This window comes from Helicoverpa armigera, chromosome 4, assembly GCF_030705265.1.
Source record: "Helicoverpa armigera isolate CAAS_96S chromosome 4, ASM3070526v1, whole genome shotgun sequence".
NCBI classification, from domain to species: Eukaryota; Metazoa; Arthropoda; class Insecta; order Lepidoptera; family Noctuidae; genus Helicoverpa; species Helicoverpa armigera.
The window spans coordinates 4063611-4083791 of NC_087123.1; the positions used below are offsets into that span (position 1 = coordinate 4063611).

The window sequence follows — 20181 nt, forward strand, 5'->3', positions numbered from 1 at the left end:
TTAGAACGTGTTTATCTTATTTATGGCCTTACACACTAGATTTTCGAAACCTCAAAAAAAGGTAGTTTCGAAAAAATTGTAGTACTTTTATCCCAGAAAGAAAGAAATCAATCTTTCCCACACCTTTCTTTCACAGGCCTATGAAATCACTTAAAATACTAAAATGTTTCACTACCTTATTCCCGTTTTATTTTATCCTATCGTGTCTTGCCGACCTGTGGCCGAAACTGAAAAACTTTATCTAAAATAGTAGAATAAAAATAAATAAACTGGTAACATTCGAAACTGTCATATAGCCTATAATTATTATTATTAAAACAGATTGTCTAATGGCCAAGCCTATTTTTCTCGTGTAATATTTTGTAGCGATTGTTATTTAGCTTTGTTATAGTTTGAATCGAAAGTTTTCAACATGGTTGTCAAAGTGTATATCAGTGGTATTTCTGGAAACAAAGAGGTATGTTTAATATTAGAAAATTCCTGGGACGGCCGGGCACTTTTCTCGACTTTTTCTGTAGCTGATTCATGTAATTTCTGTTTTTCATTACGTGAACTATCGTAATTTTCAGGTGAAAAAACGACAGCAACGTGTCTTGATGATTCTAGATTCGAAAAACATAAAATATGATGTCATTGACATAACGGAACCAGGAAAGGAATCTGATAAAGAGTTCATGCAAAACAACTCGAAATCGAACGGCGGCACAGTGAGCGACCCCAACCCGCGGTCACCGCTGCCGCCCCAGATCTTCAACGATGACGAATACTGCGGGGTATGTGGTCATTTGTAAACAATTTCACTAAATAAGGGATCATAGATGACTTGGTATTTTTGGTATGTTGCCATCTGTTTGTATTATGATTCTTTGTTACACGACAATGTTCACTGTTTATGGGTTTGTTATTAAACTTTGCGCCTACGTTATCATTTACATTCACACAAAGAATATACACAAGAATTGACTTTTTTATAAAATATCAGGTTTTGCACAGTGAATGTATTACTATAGGTAAATGAATAGTTTCAATGACTTTCAGGACTATGATCAATTTGACCTTGCCAATGAAGTGGACACCTTGGAAATATTCTTGAAGATGGAAGCCCCGCCTGAAGAGCCCCCACAAACTGAAAGCGAGCAGGTATTGTGTCATGCTTTTGTTGCCACACATTTGTATTGTAATAATGAAATCATTATGAATCATGACTTACATATAGACTGAACTATGCTTTTTCCTCATTGAAATTGCAAATTTAATTTCATGTAACAATTATGCATTTTAATTTTTGTATCGGTTTATAGGAAAAAACTGTCAATGGTGATGCTGAGGCTGAAACAAAGGAATCTGAAGCAAGCATAGAAGATAAAGCTGATACAACTGAGGCTGGTGATGCTAAGGAAAAAACACCCGAAAAGGAAGGTAGTCCAGCGAAAGAGGCTTCACCATCAAGAGAACAAGGTGAGAAAGCATCTAAGGAGGGCACTCCAGCCAAGGACGAGGAGGAGGGTGATGAAGGTGAATCAAAAGAAAAGTCTCCAGAGAGACAAAAGTCTGTAGACAAAGAAGCCACAGAAGAGGAAAAAGCTCCATCTCCTGAAAAGGAGGTAGAAGTTGAAGCCAAGAAAGCTTCAAAAGAAAGCTCCCCGGCAAAGGAAGAAGTTAACGAAAATGGTACTGTTAGTTCTCGTGAGCACTCTCAAGAAAAAGATGCTCCCTCTACTGAAACTGAGACTGCAGAAGTAAAGAAAGATAACCCTTCAGAGGCTCTGATCCAGAGCGAGCAAGTTGCTGCGGCTGAATAATGGACTGAACACTTACTTGCTTTTCAGCTCAAATCATGCCCTTCTAGCACTAAGCAAGCACTGTACATTAAGTTCTGTTATTTATAATGCATCATCATCATAACTTCTTTGATATAGTCATTGTATATAATGCAAAGAAGTATTTGTTGAGTATCATGTTATGTGGCGATGTATAGTTATGTTTTCATATACAATGTGGCCTATTATCGTAAATCATTAGAGTTATAATAAGATTATACAAATTTTCTATGAAGTTCCAGAATAAGATTTCTATATAACAATTTTATCCTTCATAAAAGCTTGTATTATTTTTAAAGTATTAATTTTTTATTTACAATTTGCTTCTCTTCTCAAGTTAGTATTCTATTGTGTATTTTTACAATGGAATCATTTTAAATTAATTTTAGACATGAACTTTGTTTAAGTGAAAGTAATTCATTGATGAGAATGATCTCTTCTGCCGTTACGCGTCTTGTTCGATGCAAAATCAAAAAGCCATTACTTCGACTAGACTGCCATGAAATATAGTATTATTTATTTACATTAATTATTTACGTTGTGATCGCAAAACAGATCATTCTTTACATGATGCACTGCTTTTGGTTGTAACAAATTACTTTTATCATGACAAAATTATTCATTCATTTTATTAATTTTAATTAAAGACAGTTTTTTTTAACAATTTTTTCATATTAATTATATAAAATACGAACGAAATATTGATTGTATTTATTTCTAGCCCAATACATGGAAACGAAAGAAATATGTCCCTGTAGGTTGGTTACACGCTTGAAAAACAAAAATAAAATAATTATATATTCATTGTGATTGCAGAATGTACGAAATAATAAGATATACTGTTCGAGCTGAACATAATATACTCTCTTTAATTCAAGCGTGAACTACGGCCTATTATGATTTTTTACTTCTGTTTATCGCGGTAAAACATCGTGGCAGGAGCGGCATAAATAAAGCCACACCACACCGCACCTTTAATTTGCGATAAACATGAATGAGCACAGGTAATCACCAATTAAACGCAGTGGCTCACCCTACGGAAATACCAATATATTCAACCAGTACGGCTGCATAGCTACTTATCATGTACTAGTTGTTTTACCGCGGTTTCACCCCCGTTTCCCGGGATCTACCCGTACCGGGGTAAAAATAGCTAACCGATAATTTACCTTTGTGAGGCTGCCTGCCTGGTTTGCAATCCTATTGGTTAATATTTCTCAGTTTCTCCACTCCGCAGCCTAGCTCTGCTCCGGTGGACAGACAGCCTGATGGTGACAGATTTTTTTTAATCGTCCCAGAAGCTTTTGAGTTTATCCATTACAAACAAACAAATATATTTTTTTCCTCTTTATAATATTATTAGCCGTTTTCCCGCGGTTTCACCCGCGTCCCATGGGAGCTACTGCCCGCACCGGGATAAAATATAGCCTATGTTACTCGCTGATAATATAGCTTTCCACACATAATAAAATCATACTTGCATGTTTTTATTGGCAAACGTATGTTTCAAATCTGTAAATCCAGACATACCTACAACTTCAGATAGGTACTTCTTTATAATATTATATATAACGAAGATTTAGCATACTTACCGTTTTGCCGCGGTTTCACCTGCAGGATCTCACCCATGGTTCAAATAGTTATACAGGCCACAAGTAGTTAATCTCAACGCTTCAGCGGGAACTCGACGACAACCTACAATAAAAACTTAACCACTACCCACTTTCACACTAGCGGATGATTTTATTTTTTATTTTGTTCGATTGCTTGTGTGCATCTGGACTTAGCCCAAGTTATTTGACAAGGTGTTACTATTTTTTAACAAAATACAGTCTTATTTCGTTTAACAAGTTCTAAAAAAACTGTGCTCTTCAGTCCTGATCCACACACATTGACCGCGTCGACCATTCATTATCATCAACAGATGGCATCAAAGGATGGTTAAATAATGACTGGTTTGGAAACACCCGCCCGGGACAACGAGCAAATGCAATTCTTACAATTTTAAAAGATAGCATTCTCCCCACAGATAAAAGATGATTTCACATGGACAATGAAACACCGTCAGATATACCATCGAGATGAACCGATACCTAAAGACTCCTGAGATTTCTCCTATTGTAGACCTGTGGACAGCGGCGGCCCTAGCCATTGCGAGGCTACGTGCGGCAGGTCTATGCGAGGCCCTTTGTCCTACGTGAAAAGTATGTGTTGCGAGAGTAAGCTGGTGTTTTGATTTAGCTAAACGTCATGTTTGAGGAGAAATGCTCAAGTTAAACAAATTAATAAAAGTTAATTTTTACTACAGTTTATATATCTTGTGTCATCGAATTCCTTAAACATGTTTTAATAATTTTAAATCACGAAAAACTGCTTTTTCGATATTATTATTTTATTATTCGAATTCTCAAGACTATTTCGGCGCGATGTAAGAAGAGTGTAGCAATAGTTAATAAGCGCGAGCGAAGCGAGCGCGAAATTTTTATAGTTTGTGGTCTGAAAAGTTAATTGAAAACAAAGGCGTCGTCTTGTGCAATCATTACCCTAGTGGCCCCTGTGTATTGAAAGATTGTGATTATTAGGTACCAACATATGAATGTCAAAGTACTTAGAACAGTTTATTAATTAACCCAAACTAAAGAACTTAAATACCTATAACAATGTTATCATTCAGTAAAAGATGTTGATAGCGACAATTTTTTTGGTAGGTTTCACGAAAAAATTACCGTACAAGACAAATGTTATATGTAAGGAAGCGCGAGCGAAGCGAGCGCGAAAATTTTTGTAGTCTAAGGACACAAAATAACTAAAACCAACGTAAATTAACAAAGCAACGTCAAAAAGTAAGAAATGCACAGAAACGAAGTTGAAGCGAGCGCGATTCTTTCCTTAGTGTTTTTATGAAGTAAACGTATCATAAAAAGCCGAAGTGAGCAAAAAGACATGAAAAAATTTTTTTTCGGAATTGAATGCCTCAACAATTACACAAAGATTTATTGTGACGTCTGACACATGGAGCCGCGAGCGTAGCGAGCGCGAATTTTTTTGGGGATGCAAAGGGTGAAGCCGCTAGAATTGACAGGACACGACCATGGCTTTTTCTAAAATTTTATTGCTTATCTACTAAATATTTGAAAGATTGTGACTTGAGTAGTTCGAATGTTGTAAATAAGAAAGTTGATACGGAAACTATGAGTTATTTTCTTGTTAATAAAAGGACTTAAAAGCGGCACTACCTTCTAGGTTTGGATAAAAAAGCATGAAAAAAATAAAACAAGCGGAAAGTAAAGCACGAGAGTAGCGAGCGCAAAAATTTTTGAGCTTTGAGTCACTAAAGCACCTAAACTTGTATAAGTGGAAGGTAAATTCGCGAGCGTAGCGAGCGCGACAATTTTTGAATTTTGGGTCATAAAAGTACTTTAATCAAGTAAGAAGGAAAGGCACTGTCAAGTGAACAGCCGCGAGCGTAGCGAGCGCGAATTTTTTTTAATTGTTTGTTTAAGGACTCTCAAATTAAACTCGCGTAGCGCGAGGCCCCCCCAAGCGCGAGGCCCTGTGCGATGGCACAGTTCGCACACCCCTAGGGCCGCCACTGCCTGTGGACGGTATCGGACAGAAAACAAATATAAGCGAAAATGTTATTTATTCAAGATTAGTACTTTGAGCAAATAAATTTTCTTAATAATTTATTCTACGTTTAACTTATCATAGTAAAATAAATATGGAATAACATGATATAAAATCTATAATGGAAATGTAAACATTCAGGTATCTAATTATTTCATTGCGTCAAATGCTACAATGAAGTATTCTATAAACAGCCTCTATTATAAGAACATAATGTTCATTCATATACTCTTCTTCATAATTGGAGAGGGGGGATTACTGAAGTCCTTTAGGAGAGATTCTCCGGGGAAGTCTGGTATGTTTCTATGTCGCAGCTCTACGTCAGGGCGCTCGTCTAGTAAGCAGGCTTGAATGTTTTTGTCTAATCTTTGGCGGGAGGTTTTGTACTCTTCGACCATGCTGAGGTTGCGCTTGATGCCGTCGACGAGCTTGACGACGGAGTACTCGCCCATGGCGGCGCCCTCCTGCAGCTTGGTGCCGGCGATCTTGGCGACCGACGACTCCTTCACGTCGGTGATGAGCTGCACGCACCACTGCCGCAGGTTGCTCATGATGGTGACGGGACCCTCGTACTCGTTCGGCACGATGCCGTCCACCTCCGACTCGAAGAACGACAGCAGTGGAAACCAGATCCTCGTCCTGGAATACGTACTAAATATATTTTAGTGATACTATCTTATATTCATTTGTATGAAAACGGACGAGTAACATGGGTTTGGACTCTGGGGAATAACGGTCAACTTTAAATTATTTGGTTGCATGTTTGTATAAATAGTTATCAATACAAAAAGGTCAATCAATTTAATTATACCGTTTGTTGGTTTTTCCACAAAAGTATGACTAATCCATTTACTTTTCTCGATCAATTTTTTTACTAGCTTTTATGGAGAACCAAAGACAACTTTTCCAATTTTGTTACAGTAACAGTTAGGTATGTTATATATAAAAAATGAATTGGTGTTTGTTAGTCTGAATAAAACATGAGAATGATGAACCGATTTGATTTATTTGGTTTTAAAATGTTTGCGGAGTGCCAGGGAAGGTTTAAACGATGCGAAGTTCGCGGGATCAGCTAATAATATATAATAATAATATGTTTTTTCCCGTGGTTTCAACCGCGTACCGGAGGATCTTGATCCTATACAGGGACAAAATACAGCCTTTGTTACTCTGGGACAATCTAGCTTCCCAACAGTAAAGGAATCTTGCAAAGCAGTTCAGTAGTTGGGGAGATTTTAGGGTACAAAAAAAACCTCTTTACTATATAAGTATAGTTTACCTGGAAGAGTCGTTCTGCATGAGAGCCTGGTTGTTAGACAGCGTGTGGTAATACAGGAAGAGACGCGAGGTGATGTAGAACGCGATGAACACGTCGATGGAGTAGTGCTCGTGAGCCGCCAGGATGAAGAAGATGCCGAACATGTTCATCACCCACGTCAGGATGTGCAGCAGGTACAAGTTGCGGGAGGTATCTGAAATCCCAAAGAAAATTGACACTTATTACTATGGGTTTAAAATCGTTAATCGCATAAAATATGCTATAAATCTATACTATTTAGAGAGGTAAAATTTGCAAGTTCGTATGTAGAGGCAATCTTTGGAACCGCTGGTCGGATATCCAAAATTCAATCACTGATAGATAGATAGCTACAATGTTCCTGAGTGCCATAGGCTATATGTTATCCCGGCACCGGCAGTAGTTGTCACGGGACGCGGGAGATACCGCGGGAAAACGGCTAGTGTCATATAACTGAAATTGTGACTTTAACTGCCGTATGTTTACAAATTCTATTCCTTGTTGTTTCGAAGTGTCGTTATAAAGCAAAACAGTTTTGATGTCTGACAATTAACTGAATGGATTGTGCGTATTTTACAAGAACCGCATATTATTTCCTGACTTGATGAAACTTAGTAAAGTAATCCCATTGTTTAAATCTGGTAGTACAACCGATCCATCAAATTTTCGGCCAATTTCAATTTTACCCACTTTGAGTAAAATTTTTGAGAAGTTAATACTACGTCAATTGTTGAGCCATTTTAATAAAAACAACTTGTTGCACACAAAACAATTTGGATTCACCAAGGGTCGTTCTACTACGGATGCGGGCGTGGAATTGCTTAAAAATATATTCGAGGCCTGGGAGGACTCGCAGGATGCGCTCGGTATTTTCTGCGACTTATCCAAGGCTTTTGATTGCGTGCACCATGATATACTCATCAGGAAACTTCACCACTATGGTATCAAAAATAAGGCTCTTGACCTTCTGACTTCTTATTTGCATAATAGAATTCAGAGGGTGGATGTCAACGGAAAGAGGTCTTCTGGATCTACGGTCACCATGGGGGTTCCACAGGGTTCAATTCTAGGCCCTTTTTTGTTCCTTATTTATATTAATGACCTTCCTTATCACATAAGGGATAATCACAAGATTGTGTTGTTTGCCGATGATACTTCACTCGTTTTTAAAATCAAGCGCCAACTCGACAATTTTGACGAAGTTAACAATGCACTCTCTAAGGTTGTTCATTGGTTTAATGTCAATAATCTTCTTTTAAATGAATCTAAAACGAAGTTAATTAAATTCTCAACGCCAAACGTAAGGCAGTTACCAACCAATGTACAACTAAATGGAGTAGAGTTGAAGCCTGTTGAGTCAACGGTATTTCTTGGTTTGACCGTTGATTCCAAACTCCAATGGGGCCCATATATTATTAAACTGTCAGGAAGGCTTAGTTCAGCCGCCTATGCTATTAAAAAGATCCGACTAATCACCGATGTGGACACAACCAGAATAGTTTATTTCAGTTACTTTCATAGTTCAATGACGTATGGGATCCTCCTTTGGGGAAACTGTGCGGATGTTGAGACTATATTTATTTTACAGAAAAGAGCTGTTCGAGCCATTTATAATCTGGGTCCAAAAGTTTCTCTCAGAGAGAAATTCAAAGAAATAAATATTCTGACTGTTGCCTCTCAATATATTTTTGAAAACTTAATGTACGTTCGTAAAAACATTTCTAATTTTGTTCAAATGTCTGATGTTCATGGCATAAATACTAGGAATAAACATAATCTTGCTGTACATGCTACTCGCCTCCACAGAGTAAGCAACTCGTTCATGGGTCAATGTATACGCTTTTACAATAAACTTCCCAAAGCGGTTCGTAATTTACCTATTAAGAAATTTAAAAATCACATAAAATCCAAACTTTTGAAAAAAGGATATTACAAAATATCTGATTATTTAAATGATAAAGAAGCTTGGGAATGAGCTGCTCGCTTAGTGAGTGATATCTTTTCAAATGCCTGTGTATTGTTCTTTTGACATTTAAATATTATTATCATCAGATAACATTTTATTAATGACATTTTTTTTTGACATTTATATATTATAATTGTATTTTTTTTATTATTTATTATTATTGTGAATGTGAGTATCGTGTATGCGAGCAACATTATATATTCTTAAAACATAAATACAGTCTGGCGGGTTTGAGTATTTTTGAATGGCCTACGCAAATGTTCTGCAGATCTGGTATCGTCGTGTGACAGGTCGTTGAGCTCCCTAAGATATGGTTGAGCTACACGACGACTGATGCATGCGTGCCGTCTGTTGGGACTGGTCAGCTCCAGCCTGATGTGGCTCTTTCCTCAAAAGGTCATTCCAGACCGCGTACATGGTGACTCTCACACGTAATATTATTTTGATTTACAACATGTTTGGACTTTAAAAGAGACTATGACCCTTGAGTTTGTTTCGGCATTTCTTCTCAGGGATCAGTCATTAGGAAATGCCGACCTCAGCGTTCTTAAAAATGACGTGTAAAAGTGATGTAATGTCCAACTTGCAAAATAAACGATTTCATTTCATTTCATATCATTAGTATAACCAGGGTACAGTGTGATAATATAGGAAATCGATTAAACGGGGATTCCGGTATTATCATCATTATGGACTTTTGTCATACTTGTGACTAGCCGTCTAAAGGCTCGAGCAGACCGGATGCGTATGCGTAACCACGCGCGTAGTCACGCGCGTAGTTACGGCGTAAATGTATGAGACAGGCCACACCGCTTGCGTAACGAACGCAAGCGGTGTGGCCTGTCTCATACATTTCCATACATTACAACTCATGGTTACGCCGTAACTACGCGCGTGACTACGCGCGTGGTTACGCATACGCATCCGGTCTGCTCGAGCCTTTAATGTGATAATTGAATTAGAGGGACATGCTTAACCCTCATTATCGTGAATGGAGCTGCTAAACACTAAGTCTAATACCTCGGTCAAGAGGTTGGTGAACTGCGGTAAAAAGAGGACAAAATGTCAAACTTCTTGAAAACTTACACAAAGATTTATCTGAATTATTTTAAAAATATGTTTAGTATGTCTTATTTTTAAAATTATATAGCAAATGTATGCTCACAAATAAAAGTAAGACCGATTATGAATTTTAAATGCATTGACCTGGTGTCGGTACCCAAAAATCATACACAGGATTTGTAGGGCGATGCCTTATTAAATTGAATTACTCATCAATCATGTACGACGGTCATCATGTTGTATTGATATAGGTTACATTGAGGGTTCGGTGATCCCCCAACAAAATACCTTTCAAATATTTAACAAAATAATAATGATATCTTATCTATGTAATGTGTTTATACGATAAATATATTTGATAAGTGCGATTATTGCAACTTAGATACCTTTGTGTTATTTTCGAAAAAATATGCCAATTCCAATTTCGCCATTCATTTTTATTAATCTGAGGATTAGGATCAGATAAAGAAGACTCGATAAAATATTTGGCTTAAGTCCGATTGTGGTTTCCAAGTACATTATACATTTCTTTGTTCTTTTATCGCGCGCGACCTTATGCCTGTAGCACACCTCCGCTGCGAAACCCAAAGGGCGAAACCGCCATAGTTTCGCTGTAAGTTGTGAATTGTTGGGCGGCGAAACAATAGCGAAATTCCCTGCTCTAACGTACAAAACTGACTATGACGTTGTCTCTTTCTAACATGATTTCGCTCATTTGCTTAGGCGCCGTCTACATCTCCGCCCGTTGTTCGCCATTTTGGAGCGGTTCCGCGTGTATCTCGGACGCGTCTGTAGCAATCGACAATTTTTATGAGCGAAATAGGAATCAGCTGTTCTAGTTTTAGGTTTCGCTCTGTTTCGCTATTATAGTTTCGCGTAAGTGTAGTACTGCTGCATAGCGACACTCGCGCAGCGGTTTCGCAGTTGTTGTTTCGCAGCGGAGGTGTGCTACAGGCATAATGTCTGTAAATATTCTCCGTCGTTCAATGACCGTTGCAACCACTAAACGACTCCTCTTCATAATTACATATAAGGCTTGCCATACAAATTGGTGATCATTTTACGAATTTATATGATTACTTTAATAGACTTCACTCCGGCGAAGGACAAAAAACCGGTAGCTACCACGCCAGTTACAACGCAAAAGATAATAAGAAAGGTAGATTTTTTAATGAACAAAGAACGCATTTTATTTTGTCCAAGTGCTATTGTTGCTTACAACACAGGTTAAGATAATCGAACTGCGTACATACATGCGTATCGTCATGGAATTATTCAATTCCTTTGTTTTGATTGCAATTTACAACGAAACACTATCTGCCATTGTTTTTCCAAACAACGAGGTTTATGACGAATTTCCATTTTATATCTTAAATACTTTTCTTTTAAATATTGAAGCAACAGGATGTTCAAATCGTTTTATAATCCTGAAATCTGATCGATCTGAGAAGGCTGCCTATGCTAATAGCTCAATGCGAAATTGGTTAAATAAAAGATTTCTATACATTTTCTATTCTCTAAAACAGTAATCGGATGTTTGTGTTCTACTATAATTAAATCATTTTTTTTAGGCTTATGTTTAAACACCACCCAAAAAAGTACCTATTTTACTACCAAAAAAATTCTAAACGGTTACCAAAATGGATAAATGGTCACCAAATAACGTTTCCAAAAATATTATTAGATAAAACCATTTTTTCTTATTATTGACTACTAAAAAAAATTATGGACGCCTTTAAAATACACTTTAGACCAAATATTATATATTGTCACTACTTAGATGTTACCAATTATGTAATACCATGACTCCTAATTTAGTCATTTTTGTTAGAATAAAAAAGCTAACGATCGCTAGAATATTTCCTAAATACCAATTAATATACTAGGGTTCCCAAACTTACGTCGCTTATTTATTGTTATATGAATTTGTGTGTAACTCAGTGCGTTTAAAATGTAAGCACGCAACATGCAGCAAGCATGGCTTCTGTCACGGCTCCGGCGCTGCGGGGCTCCGGCGGTCCCATGCGAGCTTATCGTCGCAGATGGTTTTCACGCTCACCACCGCAGCTTCGGCTTGCTGGCCGGCTGAGCCGGCCAGCCTCAGCCGCGGCGGCGAGCCTTAAAACTACCTGCGCCTCAGCTCGCAGGCCACCTCGCCCCTCCGCGCCTACGCGGTTTTGAATTGCACTCTAGGGGTAGGGCAGACAAGACTAAGCGGAGTCGGTTTTGCAGCGATTCGTTTTCGTCACTAACTTTAATTTTTGGTAGTAATATTAATCTTTTAGTTGGATAGAATTTGGTGACCATTAATCCATTTTGGGAACCAAAAATAATATGTGTGCGAAATTTGCGATTTTTCTGATGTTATTTTTTTTTTTGGATCATATTATTATATACTTTAGTAAAGCCCTTTTAATAAAGTCAATTTATTTTTTTTTTGGAGTTGTTTATTTTATTTGATGCCTCAGCCTAGAGTCTTAAAAATATTTTTGGTGACCGCCTAAATTATACCCTTTTTTTTATACGCTGTTGAAGTAGCATAACCATATATAATAACAATAACGTATCGATAAATAGTCAAGTTTTTTAATAATGTTATGATGTTTTGTCTTTTAATGAATTCTTTACGTAACAAAAGATGTGCATATTTGAAAATCAATTAGATCCCAAACATTGAAGGACAACCACTTTTCAAATTGAAATTCAAATGAGGACAAGAGATATTTATTTAAAAAAACAAATTGATAGATAAGTATATCGAGCTACTTCCTAGTTTGTTTTCGCGAGATAGTAGTTATCTACGTCGCACTTTAACGACTTGTTTGGCTCTGTGGTCGTCAGCAAAATCGCAATTAGAAAAACAAAACATGTTAACATCTCCAGTTACTAGATAATGATGCCGCGAAATGCGTCATCCATTATTTTCAAAACTTCCTCAATACGTAATTTCTCTAAAGATAAGGTTATCGGAATTATGTAAAGATTAGAGTTTATTGCCTGCTGATATGATATCTTTGTTTTCTAGTAACACATATTCAGTAGAATTAGGCCATCATGGAGCGATGTTTCGAAAAAGGACTCGAGGCTGGAATGCTTAATGAAGCTCTGTTATAAATAGTCGATTTGTTTACACCGCGACGTAGTGGCATCGTGGCGCGACCACACCATCAATGTCAAGCGCTGTCATAGACTAGAAGACAAACATGTTCAATGACGAAGGTTTCCACCAGAGTTAGAAATAGAACGCATACACGTTCACGTGTCGCACGGTGCGGCACCACGCTAAGAATAGTCCACTCCTTTACTTCCTGTGTCGTGAATCGGCCAAGGGATTCTATTAGGTTTACGACAAAAATGAAAATTGCGTATCGCGAGAATGTATTGACTGCATTAGAATCGCGACCACCGCGCAATAGGAAGTGAGCTGATAACCACAATCATAAAACCTGCGATTAAGGGGTTATCTAACAGGTTTCCTTGCTGTCGGTGTTATTAAAAATTGAGTTTAACCGTTTATCAGAAATAGATAGAACAGTTTTATTTTCCGCTTAAACTACCCATTGCTTACCTAACTAGTGCTCTCGAAAAAACTGATTTGTGCACCATTCTCCCGTACAGGTGGGACCTGCGCTGGCACTGTGGTTTCTATGATTGAACCAACCAAATTACTTTCAAACAAACTGCAAAAAGGGATACTCACATTCAGTTATGAAGAAATTGAGGAGTGTAAGCGCGACTGTGTGCCCAGAGAACATGTAGTCGCCACAGGTGCGCACACCTCGCACGGACATGCCCGCTCCGCTCCAGATGTCATACGCCTGGCGCAAGCGGCGGCCCCACACCGTGAGGTCGTCAGCAGGCGGGTAGGAGCGCGGCTCGCACTTCAGGTGGGACCCGGGCACCGACAGCGACGTGATCAGCATCGTGAAGCACCGCAGCAGGAACACCGTGCCGGCCAGCGCGAAGAACCTTCGCAGGATTATGAACCTGGACGATACAACATGTTGCTGTTGTTATTTGCTCAATTCAAAGGACCATGAAAAAGATATAGCTTTCGTGCGTGAAGTGGCTCGAGAGCTTATGTTAAAATTGTTGTCCGTTAAATGAGTATTGCTTACCTTGCTTAGCCCTTTGGATCGGTAATCATCATCGGTAGCAAGCAAATCGATAAAGTGGTAAATAGAGAGCAGATGTTAGTGGTGGTGGTTAGACCTCGTCATACAAGGCTGGGTTGAAGCTCAAAATAGCAGAATTTCAATTTCCAGATTAAATGAATGTTCTTAATGCATGATGAATCTCGGTGCCCCTGAGGGTACGCCATAACGCGTCGCTACATTTAGGGTGTGTCTGTCTGGTAATGCTTACATGTTTAATCCTCATTTGTATGATAAACATGATTAATTAACTTTACGCACGCTTCAATTAGATTACTGTGTAAAATAAAAATGCGAAAACATGTACTCTAGCTAAAGTCTAAAGTCACATGAGACCAAGCAGATTCTGATTCATTTGTGTATTGATAACAACGAGTGCATTGTGATGTCAATATCAAAGTTACAATAGATCTCATTCTGTGGATGAGAAGTTAACGCACAATGGCAATTGGTAACTCACTGAACGCAATATATTACTACGGCGTAGTTACCAACGATACCGCTACTTTTGTCGATAAAGACGGAAATGATTCACTTAGCAATGCAGTGAAATCATAATGCATAATGTTATAACACACGTTCTTATCGGTAAATAAATTGGTCTATTAAAAAAATAACCTTAGGCGTAAAACCGATCATCTGGCCGTGTTGCATTTGAAAGTTGATAGGATAATACGAGCTTGAATACATTAATTGGAAGCGTGTTGAGGTAATAAAAGAACCGCAGTTGTGTCTAGTAATTTTGTACTTTAAACTCGGTATCATTTGCCATTCAAAGTATAAAGAACGTTGGAAACAAAAGGTACGAGTTTCTCGTTTGTTTGTAAACGTCGTCGTCGACTTATTTGTATTACGTAGTGACACTGGCACAAAAACTTCTTTGTGTTAATCCCGAAACATAATGTTTGTGATTCACAGCGTGAGTTGAACGATCAGTAATGAGTCACAAGTCAATGAAAGGTGTGTTGATAACACAGAACTAAGGCTTGCAGTGCAGTTTCATATTGGTTCTCAAGAACAAATATTATTTACCTATGTGATACGTCTGAGGTATCCTTGGACCAATCGCGTTACTTTCATCAGACACTTTTTGCATTATATCAAACAGCTTGAAAGTCATTACGGTTTGTACATTAATGCTCGCTAGAGGACAATACGAATACGAATTAAATAGGTACCAATCTTTCAAATCGACGCCGTAGCATCGAAAAGGTTATCCTGATACGTCCGAAAAGTAGACTTCGGTCAGTACGTAGGCACAATTAGGGAAATATAATAATAATAACCTTGGGGAGGATGATTTTTGTTTATTTATGTCATCTTGATAATAAAAATCCCTGAGGTTAATCACCCCAGAAAATAGCAACTTGTTATGTTTGTAAAAAATGATGCAAGGAGTTATTTACTTTTGTATGCACCCGTAAAGTAAAAGTAATGTTTTCTTATGCGTTAAGAACTATAAAAATGTTTGATATGCAATAAAATGTCGTGAAACCCACAGCACCATGCAATTATGGTATGTGGCATGGTTTAGTACGCGGTACACACATACGCAATCACGACATCGTCTAGCTGACGACGTAATCGACTTTCATTCTCCACGTGTCACTAACATTACTTTATTTTAGATTTAGCTGTTTCCCGCGGTTTCACTCGTGTCCCGTGGGCACTTCTTTCCGCAGCCGGACAAAGTATAGCCTATGTTACTTCGGGATAGTCTAGCTTTCTAACTATGAAAAAAAAACATACCGGTTCAGTGGTTTCGGAGACTTTACAAACAAAAAAAATGTTTCTTCTTTAGCAGAATAGATAGATAGATAGATAGATAGATTTGTGTATTTGTAGCGAATTGTAATTTCGGGATCAAGGATACCTGTGCCCTGTGGCACATAGGGAACTACGCCCTTAATTCATCTTTCTAACTAAGAACAAGAAAATAGCTAGTACGAGGAAACTACTTTTCGCACCCAGACAAAAACTGGCCTGTATGTTATTATGCTGAATACACTGTAAATTTATTTGTAGCCAATTTGTGAGCGGCAACGTGATATATCGAAAGCCGTAAGATATCTTGTGATTGACGTGTTGGCGTGCGCCAAGAGAATCCAGGTGTTTTGCGAAAACTGAGCAAGAGTATCGTATGCAAAAACCAGGTGTAAATACAATATAGTAATAGTATACAATTAGAAGATTAAAGTATGTGCCAATAGAGGCAAGAGTTCCCATATGCATACAGTTTATTTATACAGATATAACACTAACAAAGAGACAAAAAACAGTGTTCTGCAGTTAGTCTTAGTTATTGTATTGTTTACTAACTGCGGAATATAATAAGTTAATAACCGATCCATCAGTCGTTTTACGATTGGCGATTGAATTTTAATATTAACTTCATATAAATTATGTATCTAATAATATGCAATCCAAAGTAAATTAACCTTCAGGTATTTCAAAAACGATTGAACTAGATCCAAAACAAAACATTAATTTGCATATAATGAATGTCTCAATTAGTTGTATAAACAAAGTAAATGTTATTGTATATTTACAACAACATTTATTTATAAATAATTAATCATGATCAATAAATAATAATGGTGATTAATTACACGTTTTTTTATATGTATGTATAGAAATAGCATTGTGTAACTGAGCATAAAAAGCAAGTTACATGGATAAAAATGCGTTTATAATTCTAATAGACAAGGGTTTTATTGGTAAAAACTGTTTTTAAATAAATAATATCTCTTTGAAGATATTTTATTATTGATGCTAGTTATTGTGTTAGCTTAATTAAATAAGCTCTGATAAGGTATCAGTAAAATATTTACAAGGGGGTCAAAGTATATTAGTGCCGAGTTTTTATAGTGATGCAAAATGTTTTGATTGAAAAATCTGTCATGATAAAAATTTATACCAATTGTCTGTTAGTAAACTTAAATAAGAATGAACCATTGTCTAATTTTTGTGCATGGATTGTTAAGTTTATTATCAAACCCATATCTGTCTCTGTATCTGTTTACATAACTTCTGATGATGAATAAGTAGTGGGTTCCCAAAAATTATATATACATACCTATGTTTATGGAAGAATAGCACAACTAGCCATATGGCCATTAGGAAGGAGCCGGTGATCTCGCACATGTCAAATGCCCACGGGATGTGCGGTACATTGTCTAAGAACAGGTCTGGCAGTGGAGGGTACTTCTTCATGTCTGGCACCTTATCGTGGACGATCACCATCACCACAGCAGTCACCCATGTCACTAGGAAGACGTAACCTGTGTAACAATGTTTGTGATTATCTTCTGAGCAATACCATTCACTAAACAAACATCATCATTATCATCTGCCAAGCCTTTTCCCAACTATGTTGGAGTCAGCTTCCAGTCTCACCAATGCAGCTGAGTACCAGTTTTAAAAAGGAGTGACTGCCCACCTAACCTCCCCAACCCAGTTACCCGGGCAACCCAATTCCTCTAGGTAAGATTGGATGTAAGACTTACTAGCTTCTCCCTACCTAATACAACTCCCAGACAACATAAATATCATTTAAGTAATAAATTGGAATATAGAGATTTATATTGTGATTTATTCAGACTCCCCAGAATTGTAAATGTAATGGATGGGCCATTCCAAGATTATGGTCTAATAATTATACAAGTGAAGGGCACTTGTTCAAGTTGAAAGCAGTGGAAGTACTGCACAAAACTAAAATTAACCTTTTTATTTATATTGTTGTTAAAATTGTAGTGAATACACATGTTTTGCAACTATGTTTTGATGATGCAATGTATGAATCAAGTACTTGTTTATTGTACTCATGCAGATTCCTTGGACTCAATCCCAAAACATGTAAGTAGGGTACCAAACCAAATGTAAATAACTGATTAACATAATTACCTAGGGCTATAGCAGTCTTCCAAATCTCAGGTCTCAGTCTGGAAGCTTTGACGTCTGGTGTAAAACTTGACACACACTCTGAATTCCTCACATAAATATCATTTGGTATTTTGTTATGAAGATTGTAACTCAAGTGCGACAAATTAGTTCCGAGGAAATTTATGTTCGTTGATGGATTGCTGAGAGCATCATCACAAAGCCCGAGCTCGAACATCGCAGTCCGATTGTGTTTTTGTAATTTCTTTACAAACAATATGAATCTCTTGCGTTCACCCAATTTTAATTGATCGAAAGGAAAATCATAAAAATCTCTGTCAACGAAGGATAGAAGACACTGCCCGTCGATATCTTGAGATTTGCAAATATCTGTTATAATACTGGATATTTTTTCTTTATGTAATAATTCTAAAACTTCTTTGTTACTCCAATTAATTATATCCGATTCCATTTTCACCAGTTATTCTTACTTTATGCAAATAAAATGTGCTCTAAATATTTCTTGAATAATTTGTACGAGTGTAAATGTATATAAACAAGGTAACACTGATTAGACGAACACAAAACTGTATTTATTTTAAAATTTAATCCATCTCACTTCAGACAATGACAAGTAACGTGACTAACGTGACATACTTGACATCAATGACATTAAAAACTGTCAACGTCTAAAAATCTATGGAAATGCTACAAAATGGAACTGCCAGACCTACAAAAAAACGTGGCGGATTGGTGTTAATCTATCGATTAAAGTATCGGTGCAGGTTATTGATTTTGTACTGAAAGTCATTTTGTATTATCATATTGTTAGCTGCCAGTGGTTACATAAAGGGCAGCAGAGACGAGCGACCATCGACACCCCACCATTCAGTCGTGTATCCCTGCTTGGAGGATTCCATTTTCGAACGTCATTGTGACAAGACATGTTATTTGGAGGGCAATACGATTTTGCCGCGCTTTGGAATACTTTTGTTTAATCGTAGTTGATTTTCATGTTAAAACTATTTCTTGTTATTTCCTTGTTAAATAAACCTGCTTCTGGTTCTTAAAAATATTGTATTCTAGACACACGGCAGTGTGTCCGCCAAGTTCGAGCAAAAAAAGCGACACACCGGCCGTGGGTTATATTACACGAACCATTTCGGGCCAAATTCGACCCCCCTGTAACTCAAAATCTATTTTATTTACGCATATCAAATTTCTAGTATCTGTTGAGACCCCCTCACTTATCTAAAATACAAAATTTCATTAATATACCTATTGTAGGTCTTGAGATATTGACATCAGAAAATCGCTATTTTTACTATACACTCACTGACTGATTCACTGATTCACTGACTCACTCATCAAAAACCTAGACCACTTCCAATGGTCGTATTGACTTGAAATTTGGCATGGAGGTAGGTCTTTATGTCAAGGTAAAGGAAAAAATCTGAAAATGGCCAAGTGTGAGTCGGTTTCAAAATAATGAAGGTGTAAAATACCCAGTGTAAATTTATACCCCTAAGGAACTAAAACGAACTAAATTTATCTATATTTATATAATATATCTTCGAATGGTCGTACCGATCTGAAATTCGTTACAAAGGTTTGTATTTAGTCAAAGTAAAAATCTGAAAACGGCCAAGTGTGAGTCACTTTCGAAAATAACGAATGTGTAACTTTGATCCACGAACATAATATATGATAACATGTCATGTCAGTCAGTTGGTAAATCTAGTCCATTTAGTTAATCTAGTTCATTTCTTTGTAAGAAGCATAGTGCATATTTAAAAATCTGAAAGATAGTATAAATGAGACATTTACTTAACTAACTTAATCATAAGAAAAAAATAAAATAAACAGCCTTACAAAAATAAATGAAATCCCACCCAAAACAAAAATGTGAAAGACTGCCAAGTTCGATAATATGGGAATGCTTCGCCTATAAAAGAAGTGAGATCTGAATAAGTACCAAGTTCCATACACATACCTCAGTTAAAAATAGTTACTTTTTAATGATGATTACTTGGCAAGGTTACTTCTGGTTCTTAAAAATATTGTATTGTCATATTTTACAATACCCACAAAGATTCATGGACATTTTTTTACTAGATTATTCTAGGATTTATGATTATAAGCAAATTAGGCAGCAAAGAAGGCTCTAGTGTCTAGTTTTAGTTCTATCCATGAATATTGTTTTACACATGTCACATGGCGGTAATATACGCGACGCTTGCGCAGCGCAGTGCGCTCGCGTAACTCACACGCCTGAGAAACGCTCGTCTTATGTGGAGGGTACTCTTCTAATTTTGCTATAAAATAAAATGTAGGCGTCAAAGTTATTTCCTCGCAAAACTACTCGCATTTTATTTT

The 20181-nt window shown here is 37.1% G+C and overlaps 2 protein-coding genes across 3 annotated transcripts; one reads left to right on the top strand and one right to left on the bottom strand.

Moving 5' to 3' along the window:
- Window positions 1-275: 275 nt before the first annotated feature.
- Window positions 276-2055, top strand: LOC110384120 (SH3 domain-binding glutamic acid-rich protein homolog). The gene is made up of 4 exons (XM_021345225.3): window positions 276-457; window positions 570-773; window positions 1039-1140; window positions 1302-2055. Exons 1-4 carry the CDS (start codon window positions 413-415, stop codon window positions 1800-1802), a joined length of 852 nt encoding a protein of 283 aa, XP_021200900.3. The 5' UTR covers window positions 276-412; the 3' UTR covers window positions 1803-2055.
- A 3391-nt stretch (window positions 2056-5446) lies between these two features.
- On the bottom strand, window positions 5447-18466 carry LOC110384096 (ceramide phosphoethanolamine synthase). Of its 2 annotated transcripts, none has more exons than XM_021345193.3 (5): window positions 17830-18466; window positions 17003-17207; window positions 13473-13759; window positions 6727-6919; window positions 5447-6098 (listed from the first exon to the last, which is right to left on the bottom strand). In XM_021345193.3, exons 1-5 carry the CDS (start codon window positions 18275-18277, stop codon window positions 5669-5671), a joined length of 1563 nt encoding a protein of 520 aa, XP_021200868.1. In that variant the 5' UTR covers window positions 18278-18466; the 3' UTR covers window positions 5447-5668. The 2 variants fall into 2 exon arrangements, with proteins under 2 accessions (XP_021200868.1, XP_021200869.1); XM_021345194.3 differs by having other exon boundaries at window positions 5447-6086; window positions 17830-18465.
- Window positions 18467-20181: the final 1715 nt, after the last annotated feature.